The sequence below is a fragment of the Sparus aurata genome, chromosome 12, assembly GCF_900880675.1.
Source record: "Sparus aurata chromosome 12, fSpaAur1.1, whole genome shotgun sequence".
NCBI classification, from domain to species: domain Eukaryota; kingdom Metazoa; phylum Chordata; class Actinopteri; order Spariformes; family Sparidae; genus Sparus; species Sparus aurata.
Genome location: NC_044198.1, coordinates 802088 through 821508, shown reverse-complemented (window position 1 = coordinate 821508; position 19421 = coordinate 802088). Strand labels below are relative to the sequence as shown.

The 19421-nt window shown below is 41.5% G+C and overlaps 1 protein-coding gene across 2 annotated transcripts in view; it reads right to left on the bottom strand.

The window, feature by feature from the left end:
* Window positions 1-17795, bottom strand: part of LOC115593358 (thyrotropin receptor-like) — a 32039-nt gene extending 14244 nt beyond the window's left edge. The window contains exons 1-7 of one of the 2 annotated variants that reach the window (XM_030436874.1): window positions 17313-17795; window positions 16787-17058; window positions 16624-16695; window positions 1533-1607; window positions 1144-1218; window positions 974-1048; window positions 799-876 (exon numbers count right to left, since the gene is read on the bottom strand). In XM_030436874.1, the coding sequence (XP_030292734.1) occupies window positions 799-876; window positions 974-1048; window positions 1144-1218; window positions 1533-1607; window positions 16624-16695; window positions 16787-16950 (539 nt within the window). In that variant the 5' untranslated portion in view covers window positions 16951-17058; window positions 17313-17795. The remainder of the gene's footprint in view (window positions 1-798; window positions 877-973; window positions 1049-1143; window positions 1219-1532; window positions 1608-16623; window positions 16696-16786; window positions 17059-17312) is intronic. The other variant, XM_030436875.1, reaches the window with a different exon arrangement.
* Window positions 17796-19421: the final 1626 nt, after the last annotated feature.

Here is a 19421-nt window from a genome sequence, read left to right as displayed (position 1 = left end):
GAGCCATTCACACTTCTACTGTACCTACTGAAAGGTTATGTAATGAAATTCAATATTGCATTCTGCTAGTAATCATCCAAAGCATCTTAAGGTGAAACTCTCACCAGAAAGCAACCAAGGCTTTATTTGTGATTGAATATGAGTCAAGCCTTCGTGTAAAAGCATAATTGCGACGAAAGAGGCACTTTTTAGATTTACCGTAGTTTTGTTTTCGGGCAAGCTCATTTTCAATGGAGTGCTACGGGCACTTTTACGCTAGCATCAAAATCGCTATTTTTAAAACACTAAGAAGGCTCGACACAACATGAAACTTTGCTCGTAGTATCACCAGGGTCTCTACACATGAACACGAGCATTGAGAACATTGTTTGTATACACAGAGTTTGCTAAAAAGAAGGTTTTTGAACAACTCATGTTAGCAGCTGTATCTCCGGCGCGTCGCCGTCATGGCAGACAAAAAGTCTCGATCCCTGAGAGCGACCTAACAGGAAGGCTTGAGGAGCGGTCCACCATTACTCTCCTGCCTGTTAGGTCGCTCTTGGGGATCGACACTTTTGGTGGTGAGCCGTCAGAACAAAAGCATAGCACACTATCATTAACCACCACCAGAGAAAGCAGAGTTAAACTTAACGGTGGCTTCTAAATTATAAAGAGCAATCAATTCACACCAGTGTAAAGCTGTAACGGAAATTGACAAACATCAAAAACACACCATAAAACTAACTTCAATGCCTTTGAATCAGTGAGTCTGAGTCTGAAAATTACATTTGAGCCATTGTTTATCTAATTGTTACTTACATGGTCAGTGAATTCTCAGATATGCCAGTGAAAGAATTAGCAGGTATTACTTGTATGAAGATATTCTCTACTATCTCCCTGTCAAAAAAGGAATGAATAAGAGATCTTAGTTTAAAATTAATCCAGTGTAGCAACCAGTAGTCATTGCAGTTAGGTAGAAATACATTTGACGTACAAAATAAAATCCTCTTGGTTCGACTGAATATTTTGAAGCCCAGGAAAGGAGGTGAGACCGGTGTTTGTTATCCCACTGTATTGAAACAAATCTCAGTCATCATTGCAGCACACAACAGCTACTATTTATGGCCTGGTAGTTAAAATATAATCAAATTAAATTTGACTTACAGGTACTTCAAATTATGTAGATCCTTAAATGCCTCTTGGTCAATGTATGACAGTGTTTTGAGACCAGTGAGTTGTCTGTTGGAAACACACACACACACACACACACACCTTGCAGGATAACAATCACAGTAGTTTAATTCTCTGTAGTTGCAATCTTCATAAACTGTTCTTACCAGTTACCCAATGTAAAATGTTCTACTTGTATTGAGCAGTACATGGCAGAGAGAAAGGTTTGTCACTTAAGTTATTAATGTTACTTTATATTGTGGCCAGTACATTACTACTACTGCTGAAGGACAGAGGTAGCATGACAACACTACACTGTAAATTCATGGCAGCATACATGGGATTCATTCTAATCACAATGAAGTTGGTTAAAGTTTACATACATGTGCGTGACACTGGACAGGTTGTGGAAAGAATGCCTCTCAAGATAGTTTAAAGTATCATCATCAGAGATGTATCTGAAAAGACACACAAACAAAAGAAATGTGTTTTTAATGTGGCGTCATCTCCTCAAAATGATCTACATTCGCAAATGTATTTGTTATATAAGGTAAATAAGAGAGAGAAACTGAAAAGTTTTCAGAATGAAATCACGAAACTTGAGTACAAGTACAATTGTAAACACTTTCTAGAAGTAGAAGAGTATTACATTTTCATACATTTCATATGCTTCATTTGCTAAATGTCCAAACATTATACTTTCTATTTTTTTTTTACATTATTTTGTTTATTAGAAGTGGTTACCCCATCACTTTTACATCTCCCAGTTGAAACTGTGGTGGCTAATAGACTATCGCCTCTTGTGGTACAAAGTGGTATTAGAAGACAGGAGGGAAAAGTGCACAAAGGAAGAAAAAGAACTACAATGTGCAATTCTTGAAGATGATCGCTGTAAGCTGCTGCTGCTTCCTTGCAGCTACTTCAGTAAGACAGACATATTTTATATAAGCTCATAAGACAGTAAAAGGTAATTCAAATAATTAAGTGAGTCATTGGTTGGTCATTCAAATCACTGACGTCACTTTCAGTTTAGCTGCAGAGGGAGCTGACCCCAAAGGATTTGTTGTCCCCATGCTAGTGATGAACGGCAGAAGCCTTTCACAGCCCATCTTAGGCTATAATGTCATAGAGCAAATAGTTAAAACCAACATTACAGAACAGTTGGAGGACAAGAACAAGGGAAGAGCAGTTGCATGGGGGGATTAAGAGCACCTTTCCCCAGCCTTGACAAGGAAAGTTATTACAGCCCTCATTGACCTGGTGACAAACGAACAGTCGTGTGACTACGTTGTGAAAACCACAAAAGGGAAAGTCACTGTGCCACAACATACCTCTATTCAAACTGACTGTAAGGTACAGACACAGGCACCCAAGAAAGACACTATCCTTCTCTTCTGAAGGCCTTGAGTTCTATGAGAATTTGGTAAACCTCAGAAGTGGTGTTTCACTTTACATTATTCTTGATGTGCAAAACCCAAATGATCACGATATAGAGCTGTCAGGAATAACTGTAGTGGGTCTTACTTCTTACATCTTACTTCCTGTATCTGCTTGGGTGCAGACGCTTTTCTGCTTGCTCTCACTTCTGCTTGCTTTCTTTTCCACTGTTATTCTTTTTTTTCACTGAGAGATTACAGGCAGCGACTCCTGGATATTTACAAACCACTGGGACAACAATTAATTGACTGCTGCTGCCTTATTTCACTTTTATTTATTTTTTTATTATTTTCCCTAACTCTGTACTTTCAGAACGAGGCCTACGAAGTAGCACAAGCCTATTAGCAGCTAAAGCCTATTAGCAGCTAAAGCTAACTAGCACCAAAATGCCTCTCGTTAACCTGAACTTTCAGGACATCCTTCAGAAAATTGCTGAGCTGGAAACCAAGATCCACCAGATAGAAGTAAATGTGGAAGTGAATGGACTATCTGGGAACGAAACTACTCTCCCATGGAATCAAAACAGCAGACAAGAGCCTGCTAACCAGGGGCGGTTCTAGGGGGGGGGGGCAACAGGGGCCAGTGCCCCCGTAACTCCGAGTCTGGACCCCCCTGTGGCCCCCCTGACAGTGAGTCTGCATTAATAATACAATGACAGATTTCTTGCAATGATTTTGTTTTGAAGGGAAAGGCAGAAATAAAGTGTCTCAGCAGTTTACTACCCAATCAAAATAGCTGAAATTGTAAACACTGTTTTGTCCGAATGAGGGATTTATCTTTTTTTCCGGGTTGTATGTGCCCCCTAACAAAAAAGCCAGCCCCAACCTGGCTCCCCTATTAAAACTGGTCTAGAACCCCCACTGCTGCTAACACGCGGCTAATTAGCCCCCGACAATGACTCAACAAAACAGGAGTTCTGGGGACTGGATAAAAAGCCCAGGAACATTCTTCCCTGCTGGAATACTCTTCGAGCAAAGCCTAAAGATAAATCATTTTTGGGAGAACGAGTAACAGGCAGAGCCCAGCGTCCTGAGATCTGTGATGCAACTGGTTGGCCTGCACTTTCCTCTGAAAAGAGTGCCTCCTCAACGCCCGTACCAAAGAGGAAACAACCGTGGACAACAGTGAAAACAAAAAGTAAGAGCAAACCTACCCAAATAACAAAAATACAACTGGAGAACAGATTTGCTGCACTTTATCAAGACCATGCAAGCTCTCCGTCAATGAACAAGGAGAGATATGAGACCAAATCCAAAAGTAAAAGACCACAGAAAGAGCTAATGACTGGACCACAAACACTGATTGTGGGTGATGTTGCTGTGAAGGAGGTAAACAGCTTTTGCAGCAAGAAGAACACCAAAGTACTCTCTTTTACCAACGATATGGTCTCTGACATCTTGAAAAAATTCTGGACATTGTTGCTGAACATCCAACAGCGAAATCTCTCATCTTACACACAGGGGCCTGTGATGTTGTGAAACAACAATCTGAGGTATTGAAACAAGACTTCACTGATCTGTTGAACAAAGTCAGATCTCTCGATACTGTGGTGTTTGTCAGTGGCCCTCTACCAACTGTCCGTAGAGGTGATGAGTGATTCAGCAGGTTGTTGATGTTGAACAGATGGCTCAAAGCTACATGTGCCGCTCAATCGGTGAACTTTATTGACAATTTTAACATTTTCTGGGAGCGCAGACACCTCTTTAAGGCAGATGGATTCTGCCTTAACAAGTCAGGAGTAAGGTTGTTAACCTCCAACATATTCTACTCAGTGCACCACACACCAGTTCCTCCCTTCAAGGACAGCAGGCAAGACAAACCAAAACAACTGATAAGACAGCCCTTGGAAGGAGAAATACTTCGAATAAGCTTCGAACAGACAAGTCAGCTGTGCCAGGAGGAGTCCTTGCTGCCATCTTCGCCCCCCAGTCGCAACAAGAGGGAACATCCACTCTCCACCAACCCCAACCAACTCTCTGCCCTCTTCAGCCAGCCTCAACCTCTCCCCCTCTTCCCCCCTCCTCGATTTCACGGATGAGATGAAAAAGCTGGTCAATGTTGGACTCAGACTCACACCCCGTCCAAATCTGCCACGCTTGAAACCACCATCGCCAAAATGTCATCGTGCCCCTCCACCCCCTCTGAATAATCTTTGGCCTCTACAGTCTGACAACAGCGAAGCACATCCTGTCCATGCTGACAGTACAATTAACGCTTACTGATATGTGCCGGGTCCAGGCTACGAAGTTGATATCACTACTGTTTTCCCCCGAGAAAAGGGGCCCCTTGGAGTTCAGGCAGCCTCCTCAATTCCTGTGCTTACAGGTGATAGAAATATTGTGAATTTGTTGAGAAACAGGAAATGCGGGACTAAATGTGCCAATCCATTCAATTTAGCTCCCATTCCTCGTCAGCCACTAACTGTCGCAAAAAATTGCACAGTTGCATTTGATACTGTAACTGTAGCTCTATTAAACATCAGATCTCTGGCAGGAAAATCTTTTTTAATACATGATTTTATCATCAAACACAATCTTACTTGTTAGTATTCTGTTTAATGAGTTACTCAAATGCAAGCAGATGTTTTATGGAAGTTTTACTTCTTTTGAATATGTTGCTCTTCAGGTAAACTCATTTTCTCAAGCTACATTTCTAAACATCTCCAGGCCACCTAAATACTGTTTGTATTTCTTTGATGACCTTGTTGAGTTACTGTTTCTTATCTGCACTGACTTTGATTGTGTGTTAATTGTTGGTGACATTAACATCCATGTCGACAAGCCTGAGGACAGATGGACTAAAGAACTGTGCTGTGTCCTTGATAACTTTGGACTCACTCAGCATGTGACAGAACCCACACACAACAGGGGCCACATCCTGGACTTAGTTATCTCAAAGGGTCTGAACATTTCTAAGGTTCTGGTATCTGATGTCGCTCTCTCTGACCATTACTGTGTTTTCTTTGAGAGTGATATAAATGTGTACACAAATGTTCAAACTAAGGTTGTCTCAAAGCGATACATCACTGAAAACACTGGTGACATATTCATTGATGCTCTCTCTTCCTCACCACCCCTCTAGGTTCTCTGTCAATGACCTTGTCCTTCATTTCAATTCCAAAATTACAAATGTCATGAATACCATTACCATCTACTAAAGTGAAGGTGGTCTCTGGTAAGAAAAAAAATCTCCTTGGAGAAACGGCACGCTAGTCAAGATGGAAAAAAGGGAATGTCGAAAAGCTGAGTGCAGGTGGCGAAAAACAAATCTCCAGGTTCATTTTGACATTTATAAAGAGAGAGTTTACATTTTTAATTTAGAATAAAAAAAGTCAAGGCAGTCATAATAAATGGCTGTTTTGATGTTTTCCAATCAGGATTTCGACCACATTACAGCACTGAGACGGCTCTTGTTAAGGTCCTCAACGACATTCATTCAAACACAGACAGCGGAAAAATCTCAGTCTCAGTATTACTGGATCTCAGTGCTGCGTTTTACACAGTCGGCCATAATATACTACTGGACCAACTGGAAAACTGGGTTGGACTCTCTGGTACAACACTAAAGTGGTTTAAATCTTATCTAAATGAGAGAGATTACTTTGTGTCTATTGGTGATTACACATCTGAACGGATGAAAATGACAAGCGGAGTACCCCAGGGCTCCATTCTGGGGCCTCTACTATTCAACATTTACATGCTCCCTCTAGCTCAGATAATGAAAAAAACAATTAAATTTGCTACCATAGTTATGCAGATGACACACAAATGTATATAACCATATCACCAGGGGACTATAATCCCATACATACCCTGAGTAGATGCATTGAACAAATCAACGATTGGATGTGTCAGAGTTTTCTTCAGTTAAACAAAGATAAGACTGAAATAATTGTTTTTGGATCCAAGGAAGAACGACTTAAAGTCTCTGCTCAGCTACAGTCTGTAATGTTGAAAACTACAGACCAAGCCAGAAACCTCAGTGTAATTATGGACTCAGACATGAATTTCAGCAGCCATATTAAGACAGTTACAAAGTCAGCCTACTATCACCTTAAGAATATATCCAGGATAAGAGGGCTTATGTCTCGGCAGGATTTGGAGAAACTTGTTCACGCATTTATCTTCAGCAGACTCGACTACTGTAATGGTGTCCTTACAGGACTCCCTAAAAACTCCATCAGACAGTTGCAGCTGATTCAGAACGCTGCTGCTCGAGTCCTCACAAGAATCAAAAAAGTAGATCACATCACTCCAATTCTTAGATCTTTACACTGGCTTCCTGTCTATCAAAGAATAGATTTCTATGGTTTCGGGCCAAAATACATTTCTGATCTGCTGCCACGTTATGAACCATCCAGACCTCTGAGATCATCAGGTCTGCTTTCAGTCCCCAGAGTCAGAAGTAAACATGGAGAAGCAGCTTTCAGTTACTATGCGCCACATATTTGGAACAAACTCCCTGAAAATTGCAGGTCTGCTCCAACACTCACCTCTTTTAAATCAAGACTTAAAACATTTCTTTTTGCCACTGCTTTTAACTGAAGCAATTCAAGTCTTTGAACTGCATTATGACTCTGACTCTACAGTCCTGTTTCTTTTAAAGCTTTTCTATTTTAGCCTACTTGTTTTGATTGTAGGAACACAAGCCTTTGTCTCTGCATCTTAAAGTGGTCTCATTTCGGCCATGATTACCTTTAACCCAAATCGACTCCTTTTTCCAGCATATGGGACTGAAAGCCCCCCCATATTCTGGCCTGGCAAATCCTCTCCTCTCCACGAGTGGGAAGATGTTGTTTTTCTTGCAATAAACAGATCACCAGAGACCTTCTTTTAGTAATTTACAACGACTAAGCACATCTGGTCTGTTCCCCTTCCTCCAAAGAAGATGAACCCCTTTTCCTAAGGTCAAACAAGGTCAAGCCCGATAGTGTTTTCTTTCTCCACACCAAAAGGAAGGAGGACTGCTTTCTAACATAGATGGGGTGATTTAAGATGTCTTACTAATCTACGTCTCTCTCCCTCTGGAACATTCTCCAGTGGGGGAAGGCTTAATGGGAAATCTAATCTGTGTGTTCTTCTCCTCACATGTCCAACTGTTATTTACGACCATTGTTGTTCCTGGGTCTGACATACCAATCCCCCTTGCAGTCTATCCTCACCCAAATTCAAATAAGTCCTAAATAACTAATAAACTACAATTCCAACTTCTTAATTTTAGCAGATTCAAAAATAGCGTAAGAAGGTCATACAATAGATCTTTCCCATGTAATTGTCAAGCCCAAATGAAGTTTATTAGTTTGAGGTCAACAGAAACCACCCCTCCCTTTTGTCAATGGAGGAGAGACTTGGAGATCATCATTCCTTGTGTAATACTTGTGTTATTTACCAGTTAAATGTCTGATATGTTTTGTTAAGATAGAACTACAAGGAATATGTATAAGTCCTTGGTCCTATTGTGTATTGTGTACTTTACTGTAATATGTTGTACACTTTATTGTTTCATGTCTTAATCAGGTTATAATTCTTCAAGAACGTTGCAAGCCTTGCAAGGAGTCTCCAACAAAAAGAGACTTTGTGTGCTCCCAGCCGAGACCGACTCTGCCCCCAGCGCTCCCAAGGCGGAAACCCCGCTGGGCCTTCGGACCAAGAGTTCCTCAACAGAGTACCGGCCTTCCCTCTGGCTACTGGACCGACGTGCCGTGCCGTAGTCCAACCCAGAACTCTCAAGAACACCAAACTTCAGTGCCTCCTGACTCCCAGACAAAACCGGCTACACGTCTTCATGCAGCTGGATCCACACACGTGAGAACGAGTGGTGTCTAAAGTTCTGACTTTTGTCAAAGTTCTGACTTCTGTCTAAGTTCTAACTTCTATCTTATGAACTTAAGAGAATTAAGATTAGGGTCTCATAGTATTAAAAATTACTCCTGTAATATTTAATATATATATCCTGACCCGTTAACTTTACCATCTACCTACGGTCACACAAAGTTATTAATTTCCTTATTACAGTCTTTACCTTCTCTGTTATCTGTTGTTCATCTAAAATTGTCATGTCATTTATTTTACCCCAAATTATTTAGTCAATAAACATGTATATAATCGTTTGTCTTTGTCTGGAACTTAATTTTAATGTGGAGAACCGATGGATACATGCAAAGAAGTCACTACTTCAGAATATTGAGACTGAATAAATTGATTTTGAATGGACTCTAACCGTCCAAGCCAACTGGTACAGTTAGGTGTTTGGAATAATGTCCTCCGGATTATTCCAATATCTAAACACGGAGGTGGTGCCCCATTTACGAGTGTAAAATTAATTACCAGTGATTAATTATCATATATATATCAAAGTAGTGTGTGAGCAGTGTCTCCTACATTATATATTTATGGTGCTGCCCATGTCAGGCCCACATACTATCCTACATGATGTTTGTTTCTTAATGTTTTTACTGGTCTAAAATGCTATTTTAAAATTTTTTAATGCAATTTTTAATGTCTTTTAAATGAAATTTTTATGTCTTTTAATGTAATTTGTGTGTGCCTGTAAAGCACTTTGAGTTGCCTTGTGTCTGAATTGTGCTATACAAATAAACTTGCCTTGCCTTGCCTTGCCTTACCTTGCAGCAGACTCAGGATGTGTATCCAGCTACTGTTCTTGAGAAATCTGATCGCCACCCTCAAGTGTCTGTGAACCGAGTGAGTGAAGAGAGTGAGCAAGTTACTGACGCTCCATGGAACCCACCAATCAACTTGAGTCATCTGAGTAGGCCAGAAAGAGCAGTGGTACGGGACATGCTTCCCTGTCTGTGCCGAAGCCACTATATAAAAAGATGAAAGACTGATATGACAGATCTGCAAAATTTTATTGCACAGGGATGGCTAAAGAAATCCAACTTATTTTATGCCTCACTGGTTTGTGTAATCAAAAAGGATGGAAGCCTTTGACTCCGTATAGATTACCAAGAACTAAACAGAAAGCCCCACCCTGAGAGACAGCTGATCCCCCGAGTGCAGGACAGAGTCCTGCCTCCCCACCCTTTCAAAACTGAGGGACAGCGTCATTGGTCTGAAGGCTGACCTCAAGGAGAAGGACAAAATCCTTATCGACTTCTCCACTGTCGCCACGACCCAGGCAAAGCTGATCTAACACCTGTGAACATCCGGCGCTGGTGAACGGAGCATGACGACCACGGACAACACCACCTTGCCGTGGACCGGCTCTATCACCAACGAAACTCCGGCACCAGCACTAGCTGAGTCCCACTGGCAACGCCAGGGAGCCAAGCCCAAGACATCGATCCCTCCCCTCCATCTTGGCCAGGCGCCACCAACCCGAACCTCATGCTCCATCCCGCCTCCACCGCACCTCCAGGCAGCCAGTGGAGCGGCCCACCTGTGCTGGTTGTCGGGACCTCCATGGTCAGGCACGTGGCAGCGCACGGTGGCCGGACCTTCTGCCACCCTGGAGCCCACGTCAAGAAGGTGGCATCCTCTGCCCTCCAGCTGAGTGCACAGCACAACTCGGCCTCGACGCTGGTCCTGGAGGCCGGCATCAACGACCACAAAAATCAACAGTCGGAGGTATTCAAACAGGATTTCGTCTCCCTCGTGGATCGCCTGCTGGACACTCCCCCACCTCAGTATGGTGACATCACCACCAGCCGCCTGCATCAGCTACACCTGTGGCTGAAGTGGTACTGCCTGACAAAAAGTTTCCCATTCGTTGACAATTTTGCAGCGTTTTTAAACAGGCCTCAACTTATTAAACTGGACGACCAGGAGGGATCACGGCTTTTATCTGTCAACACTGACCTGACTGTCCGTTCCTGCACCACACCCACCTCCTGACTCACTGTTGATACACATGCACACGGACCCTCTGCCCCTCACTCACCTTCACCCTCCCCTTCCTACACTATACACGCCCCCCGTTCAGTTGCCCCTGAGGCACAGGACAATATCCACACAATCAAAACCAGAATTTCACAAAAACTAATTAGACCCAGGACTGTTTTCGATCAAACTGTGTTTTTAACATTCCTTTGGAAAGAAGTGATTTGTGCACGTTCAGCACAAACATTAAAATGGTTGTGCTGAACGTGCACTCTCTTTTAAACAAATCCTTTTTTCCGAATCAGGCACCAACTTCTTACAATGTTGCATATCGAGTTTGGTTTGTGTTCACATGCAGCAACAAGCGGACCAAAATGTGTGATGTGCGAGGAAACTGCTCTCTAATTGGTCTGAATTTCGAAAACGAGGCAGCAATTCAGCTGAATTTAGCACCGAACAGACAGGAAGTCAAGCACTGAAACAACAACACGATGACATCCGGTTACTTTTCAAAATAAAATTCTCCGTGTTGACACCAGCACACAAATCTCAAAAAAGAGACAAACACAAGCTCTTATGCTAATCCTTCGGTCGGGAACACTTCCTGTTGTTGTTTTTATAACACAGACCTATAACTGAGGTCATGAGTGATCATGTGATTATCGCGGGAACTCCTCGGCCTGGCGACACCAGCTGTCTACCATACTGCGCAGTGTCCGATTAAAAACGCAACCGATGGGGGTTACCGGATGGCGGACGGCAGAGCAAAACACCTGATCGGGCCGTAACGCAGCAGACACGTATCCAGTGGAAATTCGGGGTTAAGCACTGATGCTTCCTACAGTTGGGTCGGATCGAGGTTGGATCATGTTCTCACCACAAACAAACCGTACCAGACTTTGTTTGAAACCTGACCGAGACCACCTCTTCCACAAGGTCTTGGTCCGGTTGTTTTGGTCCGCACCTGAGTGCGATTGATGTGTTCACACCTTCCCAAACAAACTGCACCAAGGGAGTAAACGCTCCAGGGTTTGATTCAACCGAACTAAACACGGCAGGTGTGAAAACGCCCTTAGACAGCATTCTCCTTACAGAGCCTTGGCTTGGCACTGATGCACCTGTTGTTCTCACTGAGGCTTCCCCACCAAATTTTTACTTTTTATTTTCTACTAGAGGGGGCCAAAAAGGAGGCGGAACTGCATCAATCACTAGAAACAACATGTTATCAAATGAAGCCTTTTTAACAGCTATGTATCATTTGAGTACCATGCCTTTGTTTTTAGCAGCCCCCCCCCCATCCTCTGCTTGCTACGAGCTACTAGCTACGAGTGTGTCCCTCATCGGCTTGCGGGCTAGCTTGCGAGCCTCGATGCCGGAAACACAGCTGACTCAATGTAGCACTAGCTCGCAAACCTGCGGCTCGCGGGTGTTTCCGGCAACATCGTGTATGTTATTTCACATTCTGAAATAACTGGCTGTTTGCGCTATCCTGCTCTGACTCGAGCCGCGAGCATTTCTGGAAATCATCAAATTTTACTCAATGGCCTTTGTGCCCTGTCATGTGGCCTTTGTGCCCCTAAAAAAAAAAGTGAAGGCCAAATGACCTTGCCCCTAAAATGACGAAATTCCAACCCTAGACTCCATGTAGCCTGCATGAATGGATAAGGATTCCATTTGGGCTGACGAACGCACCTGCCGCCTTTAAACGGTGTATGGAGGAGTGCTTGGAAGATGTGCAAGACAACATCTGCGTGCCCTATCTGGATGATACACTGGTGTACAGTCAATCATTTGGAGATCAAGTAAAATATGTCAGAAAAGTTCTCCAGCTGCTTAGAAAGTACTGGATCAAGTTAAAGCCAAGCAAATGTTAACTACTTATGCATGAAATCCGCTACGTGGGAAGAATTGTTTGAGCCGAATAACGCAAAATAGATCCAGCTGACACCATCCCTGTGAGAACAAAGATAAGACACCAAGCAACAACGGAGAGCTACGAGCTATCGTGGGCTTGTTAGGGTACTACACGCAGTACATGCAGAGTTTTCCCGCATTGCAGGGAAGGGGTTACAGGGAAAGGCAAAGGGGTGCCATCACACAAACAAAAAAAGGTTTTGTGAAATGAGGAACATCATCGCATCCTGGAGTGGCTAAAAGATTGTCTGGTTGAGCCACCAGGCCTTGGGTTCTTTGGGATTTTTCACAGCTATTCATCCACCACACAGAAGCCTCAAACTAAGGTCTCAGGGCTGTTCTATAGCAACAAAGGTGACAAACTCAGTGTGATAGCCTATGGCTCCTGAACCCTGACTGGCATTGAACAGAATTACCATCTCCACTCAAGAAAATTGGTATTTCTCGCTTTAAAGTGGGCAATCACAGGACATTCTGAGATTACTTGTATAATACGCCTACTCTCACTGTACTCAGTGATAATAATCCTCTCACATGTCCTATCAAGTGCCAAACTCAATGCAACCGGATGCAGATGGGTTGCGGAACTTGAAGACTTTCATTTTACTATCCGATATCGTCCAGGCAAAGATAACATGGATGCCTACAGTCACAAATGCTTGTGAAAACTGAGGAGATGATGAGACGGTGTACTGAAGTGGCACCAGAGCATGTGGCAGAGACAACCTAAGCTCCTGAGACTCAAGACTCCAGCTCACCTCGGGTCGTCCAGTGCTTTGCTCCTCTCCAATGTACAGCTGTGAGGGAGGAAATGTGAAATCCATTCTCGGACGCTAAGGTCAGACAAGCAAAGCAAGATGACAAGAACATTGGTCCTGTAATGCAGTGCAAACTGAAATGCAACAAGCCATCAGGACATGAACTTAATGCTCTCAGTTGGCAAAGCAAGAGCCTACTGTGTGAATGAGAAAGACTTAATGTCAATGGACATGGCATTCTTCACAGAAAAACAGTAAACAAGACACAGCATGTTGCTGGATGAATGTAGGTACTACCACAATCCAGTTGTACAGCCTCAGTACCCATGGTTGACATGAAACATTGCGTATGCCGATACACAAGAGGTCAGTGACAGAGAGTCACCAGCGTTGAACGCTGAAGTGCCAGTGATTGAAGAAAGGCCAGTAAGATACGTAAATGAGTCTGAGATACCACAGGAGGTTGTGATCTGGGTGAAAGCATTCAACCAGTTGAAGAAGCACAGGATGAGGTTCTTGTAACCCTGCCTCCAGACCTATCTGAAAATGACAGACTTACCAAGGAGAGAGAGACGGGCCTCTAAAATGTTTACTTATGGCCAACTTGGGGCCCAAGCATGCTACAGTGCAGCACATGCAAATGAAATGCTGTTCCAGTGCCAGCCCATATATAATATAGAGAAGTTCAGCCAGACAAATCCATTCCAAGTTTACCAACCCATACTCATGCAAGGTATAAAACACATTTGGGCTGTCAGCAAGACTGCTTAACTTAAGAGAGATATGTATGGACACTACCACTAAGAACAGTCACTACATGGCAATCAACTCCAAGATACAGTTAAGCCAACTAGAATATAGCCAAATGAGAACCCTTAATTCATAAAGGTTATGATGTCAGGGTGACATCAAATTTTGTAGTGGAGTGTGTGATAGACTGATTGTATACAAGCTCATAAGACAGTGAAAGGTCATTAAAACAGTTTGAAAACAGTCAATAAAATCAGTCATTAATAACAGATACAGTGATGAGAGAAGTCATTGATAAAAAGTTTAGCTAAAAAAGTACTTTCATAAGTCATAACTTCAAATTCATGAAAGACTGCAAAAAATTGCAAAAAAAGACTGAAACATTTAAATCCCATGAAGAGGGTAAAAAAGTGACAAACTTATTTACAAAGAATGTAAATATACCTACCCGTCAGATGAGCTAATCTGTGATCTACCTGCTGCACTTTATGAGAGACGATAGTGATTGACTAGTCACGCCTACAGGGCAGGCGCGCAGATAGAGCTCTCTGCCATGATACTTCATCTTCAGTGAAGCTGCCAGAGAGGAAACATTGTGTCCAAGCATCTTTATTGATATTTCCCCATTTTGGGTATGAAATGATTATCTATGCTCGTGAATTTCGGAATATGATTGCTAAATTGTTTTGTGTGGTTTTTTTTATGAACATGCTGAGTGGTTTAGAAGGTTTTTTTATGTTTTGATTCCTAACTGGTATGCTGGTAAGCAGCTAGCTTAATTCCATTTTCTTGGTGGAAGACACAGAGCAAATGTCTTTTAAGCATAATAATAACCCATATTATGTGCTTAATGGTAAGGAACACATACAGTAATATGCTGCAAATGTGTTTTTTGTAGTTAATTACTGATGTGTTTGTGAGTTAATGACATTGTGTTTGACACTCTGTTATTCTCTTTACAACTGAGTTTGATCCATTGACCATTTTGTGTCTACCTACCTGTTGTATTTGGATTGACCTGCTAAAAAGAAATTGAAAAATATGAATATATTTACCTGTTTGTTTACCTGTTTAAAGACTAAAGACAATCAGAGTGAAACATAGACTTGCAGTATTTGTGTATTTTTGCATACTGTATTTTTTTGTACATATCACGATCGTAACTTTTGTACCTTCGGTTAATACTTTTGTATTAATTTGATTCTCAATGATTCTGCCAGAGAGGTAACATTGTGTCCGAGCATCTTCACTGATATTTCCCCTTTCAGGGTGTAACACCAGTACATCTACAGGAGAAGCCTGGGACTGAACCACAAACCCAAGGATTAGTAGACAACATGTTCTACGACTTGAGCCACTGCTGCCACTTTTGTCTAAGGGTGGGTTTGAACTTAAAACCACTTCTACTATAAAAGCATCTCTATTAGTGGATGGCTAACATACTGAAGTATTATCAGGGTCCTCTATAGAGCTTCACAACTATGTAATTTGTTCAATAAAAACTACATGTCTGCCTTGAGAATAAAGCTTTCTGGTTGTGATTTAAAAATGTTCAGTAGTGGTTGAAGAACTGAGCAAAAAGTTTAGGAATTGAGGAGAAGGTCAAAATGCAGATTCTACTTTAGAGAATGACAGCTTACATTGAATAAATATACACAGAAAACAGAAAACGTGCATCTCTTGCAGGTCTAATACTGACAATGGGAATTAGTTGGAAATCAGTATTGGGTTGCTCTCGTTACGCACAAACACCATACTATTGCTACTGTTGAAAATAGCTAAATAATGATGGACTTATTAGGAATTGCCTCTACGTGTTATCAATAATCAAATAAAAAAATATCTGAGTATTTAAAATATCATTACTCAGCCAGTGAAAGTAGTGCTATACTGCTTCACTGAATACACTGAAAGGCAATTCTTTATTATTACCAGCTGTCAGTGGTAATAATAAAGGTTGTAGTGACTAGCAGTAGTAGCAATTCTAATAGTAGTAGTCGCAGTAATTGTAGTAGTATTAGTAGTAGCAGTAGCAGAGCTGTAGTAGCAGAAGCAATAGAAGCAGAAGCAGTAGTTGTAAGGGAAGTTGTAGTAAAGGCTGTAGCATCAGAATACAAGCAGAAACGTTTTTTAAAAAGCTGAACATTTTGATATTTGAATGATTCCTGTAGCTGAAAGCCTGCTGAAGTAGAAGTGAAAAAAAAATGAGCAAAAGAAGAACAAGTCAGAATCCTAACTATAGAGACCACCACAGTCCTGAATCACCATTCACACTAATAATGAAGAGTGATAAGATCAATTGTGTGATTGTTTAATCAACATTTACAATTACAGAGGTTATTAATCCCATCTCATAACAGGAATTTCACAAGCTTGGTCATGTGTGATTTAACAACCTCATGTAAGAGGAAATGCTGGTCTTCATATTATGGTAACTGAGCTTTTCACAAGGTATATCATTTTATTTGCCATGTTAGATTATTATAATCAGATATTTTATTCGGAAGCAGACAGAAAATGTAATGCAAGAGATAACATTGACTGTGCAAATGTACACAGGAGGCTTTTTGTTTCTGCAAAGCAGTTTTTTGTCCCAAATCTGTCAAATTGATTGACAAAGAAAGATATTCTATTATTAAAAAAACATGGCTTTTGCAGCCTTGGTCAGAATTTGGAATGCATTCTCTGCCAGATTTAGCCAGATTTTTACTTGGTCAGTGACATTGACTTTTGTATGCCAGTCATAGTTTGCTAGAGGGAAAAAAGGAGAATCTTACATGCGAGAAATGTTGGCCAAGTTGGCAAAGGCATTCTGTGGAATAAAAGGAAGGTTTGTCCCAATAAGCCACCTGAAACAGAAATAATGTGTTTTGCGACTTATCAGTATTAATACAATGGAAAGTAACAAGCTGACTTCAGTGTTAAAAGAATGTTACTTACACCTCCCTTGTGCTAGAATGGAAAACTGGCATGTACTTAGCTCCGAAACATGATACGCTGTATATGTCCGAGTCACACAGGCAATGCGTCGGACAATATTCCAGAGGGAGAGCGACCTCAACACTAGTTAAAATGGTTAAAAGAAGACTTAAATCCGGCTTCATTGTAAGAGCAGTAATTAAATGGTGGAGACTCACAGGCTACACTGCTCAGTGAGAGGGGTCTTGGAAGAGGTTGGGTTGTCCTTGTTCTGGAGGTCTTTAGCTCAGGACCTTCAAAATAAAACCCCATTGTTAATACAGACTATGCCAGAAAAAGTATAGACCCAAGGAAAGTGTCTGAAGTAAACTACACCAACTATGGGATAACTATTGCTTTTATATCTACCAGAAAAAAAATCACATCAGTGACAGCTGTTGAATAATTACAATATAAAGAAAAAAAGTAAAGAAAAAAGATTAACATAATAAACAATGAAAAATTCTATCCCACTATAATATTAACTTTATAAACATTCTTACACTACCTGCTGGTGAAAAGTGGAGTGGAGGAGAGCACAGCACAAAAACATTCCATTTGTATAAGGCACCCTGCAGCAACACACTAAAGTCAGAAGTGGGAAATGCCAGTCAAGAAGTGACACATGCTGATGGGACAAAGTTTGTGTGAGTGGAGCACTAGTGACAAATCGTTTTCATGTATCTTATGCCAGTAGAACAGCAATTACATACAGTGGGGGAGAAGTATACAGATCCTTTATTCAAGTAAAAGTAGGAATACTGGAAAACCACACTGTGCAAATACTCCACTTCAGGGAAAGGTCCTGTATTCGAATCCTTACTTTAGTAAAATTGTGTAAGTGTGATTAACAAAATGTAACTAATGTATTAAAGATAGTGCTCATTACGCACACATGTTGCACTGCTGCAGATGTTTAAAGTTGTAGTAATTGTAACTGCTTTATAGGTTACATTCGGGTAACTTTTGACTTCTGTGACTTATAACAGTATCTATTTAACACTCTACCTGATTGAGTTCAAGTCAGGACTTTGGGAAAGCTATTCCAAAACCTCAAGTCTAGCCTGATTTAGCCATTCCTTTATCAGTTTTGATGTTGTTTAGGATCATTGTCCTGTTGGAACATCTGTTGGAGAAAAATCTAAGGTCCAGAACATTCTGACCTCATAAGATAGGATGTCATATGTACCCTTTATAAACGATAAAGTATGGATGAGGGCATAGTGACATCTGTATGAGTTTATATCACTTATGGTCTTTGCAAACTTAGCAGTTTGAAACTGCTTTAGATATGTCTACAGAACAGATCCCCGACAAACCAAAGCTGACCGAAGACTTGCTGTCTTCTGCCAATTTTCTTTTAATTCCTCTCTGGGCCAGAGATGAGAAGCTCTGCAGTAATTTTGCCCTTCTTTGTTGTTAAACAAATAACCATATATGGGAGGGATACTTTCTAAGCTGTAGATATAATCTGAACATTGGAGAGACTCAAGAGGATTAACATGACATTGCTCTGTGCAGACAAATGTGCTGTTATTTTGTTCCTCCTTAGGTCATCAGTGTCTCTGAATCTTCTTCATCTCTCCTCAATGGTCAAGCAAGTCAAAATTCCACAACAAATTGGTGTCACGAACAGGATCTCAACACAACAAAGACTGATAGGAGCAAAATATTTATTTCTGCCCTTGCTATGTCTGAGTTTGACAAGATCTAAAAGAAACTGTGTATTTTGGCTGTAATCAATTCAAGCTTGATGAAAGTAGAAATCAATTTGCAAATTTGACTAAATTTGATAGAATTTGAATTTGCACAGACTAAACTGTGTAAAGTACAGTGAATATTGGAAATACTCTGAAAAGGTTATAGCAATTGGTCGAGTTTGGCTGAAAAGACTGGGCGTTTATTTAGATCACCACAGCACTCTTGCAAGGAGTATTCCAGGGCAGTATCAATGCTGTGCCCCACCCAGAGGGAGCAAACTGTGAGTCTATATCCATGCAAAGACATTCCGTGGTGGATTATTGTGTAGAATCCATTTCGGGGGGTAGAGGATCTCACTTTTGCTTTGAGCCAATGGCTGTGTTAGGTGTTGATTGAGGGCAGGTGTGTCTGAGTACCTCCACTGAAAAGTCTATTTAGGCCCACATGCAGGAGACACTGTCTCTCTCTCTGTTCTGTGTCCTGTGTGCAGGTATGGTGTGTATAGCATACAGTTAGAAGTTAGCATCTTAATCCTCTCATCTGTTCTGTGTGCAGGCCAGGGTCTGCTCCAGACGCTGCAGTCTTAAAGGGATATTCCGGTGTAAATTTAATCCATGGTCTAAATCACTGTGAAACTGTGTTACACTCCCTCTCGAGAAATCAAGTTAACAGACCGCTAATTTACGGAGTTTTATCAACCTCAGAACCGACCGCACGACAACAATACACTGCAGTAAATGGATCCAAATATAAACCGCCACCAAAAAGCCACAAATAATGCTCAGAACAGCACCAAACTTCAGCAACAGTACAAATAGGGTCTCAGCACATAGTCCGGGGCATCTAACCTCCAACTTACTGTCGCGCATATCACTGCTATCACTGCGAGATAGTAAGTTAGATGCAGTGGCACTCT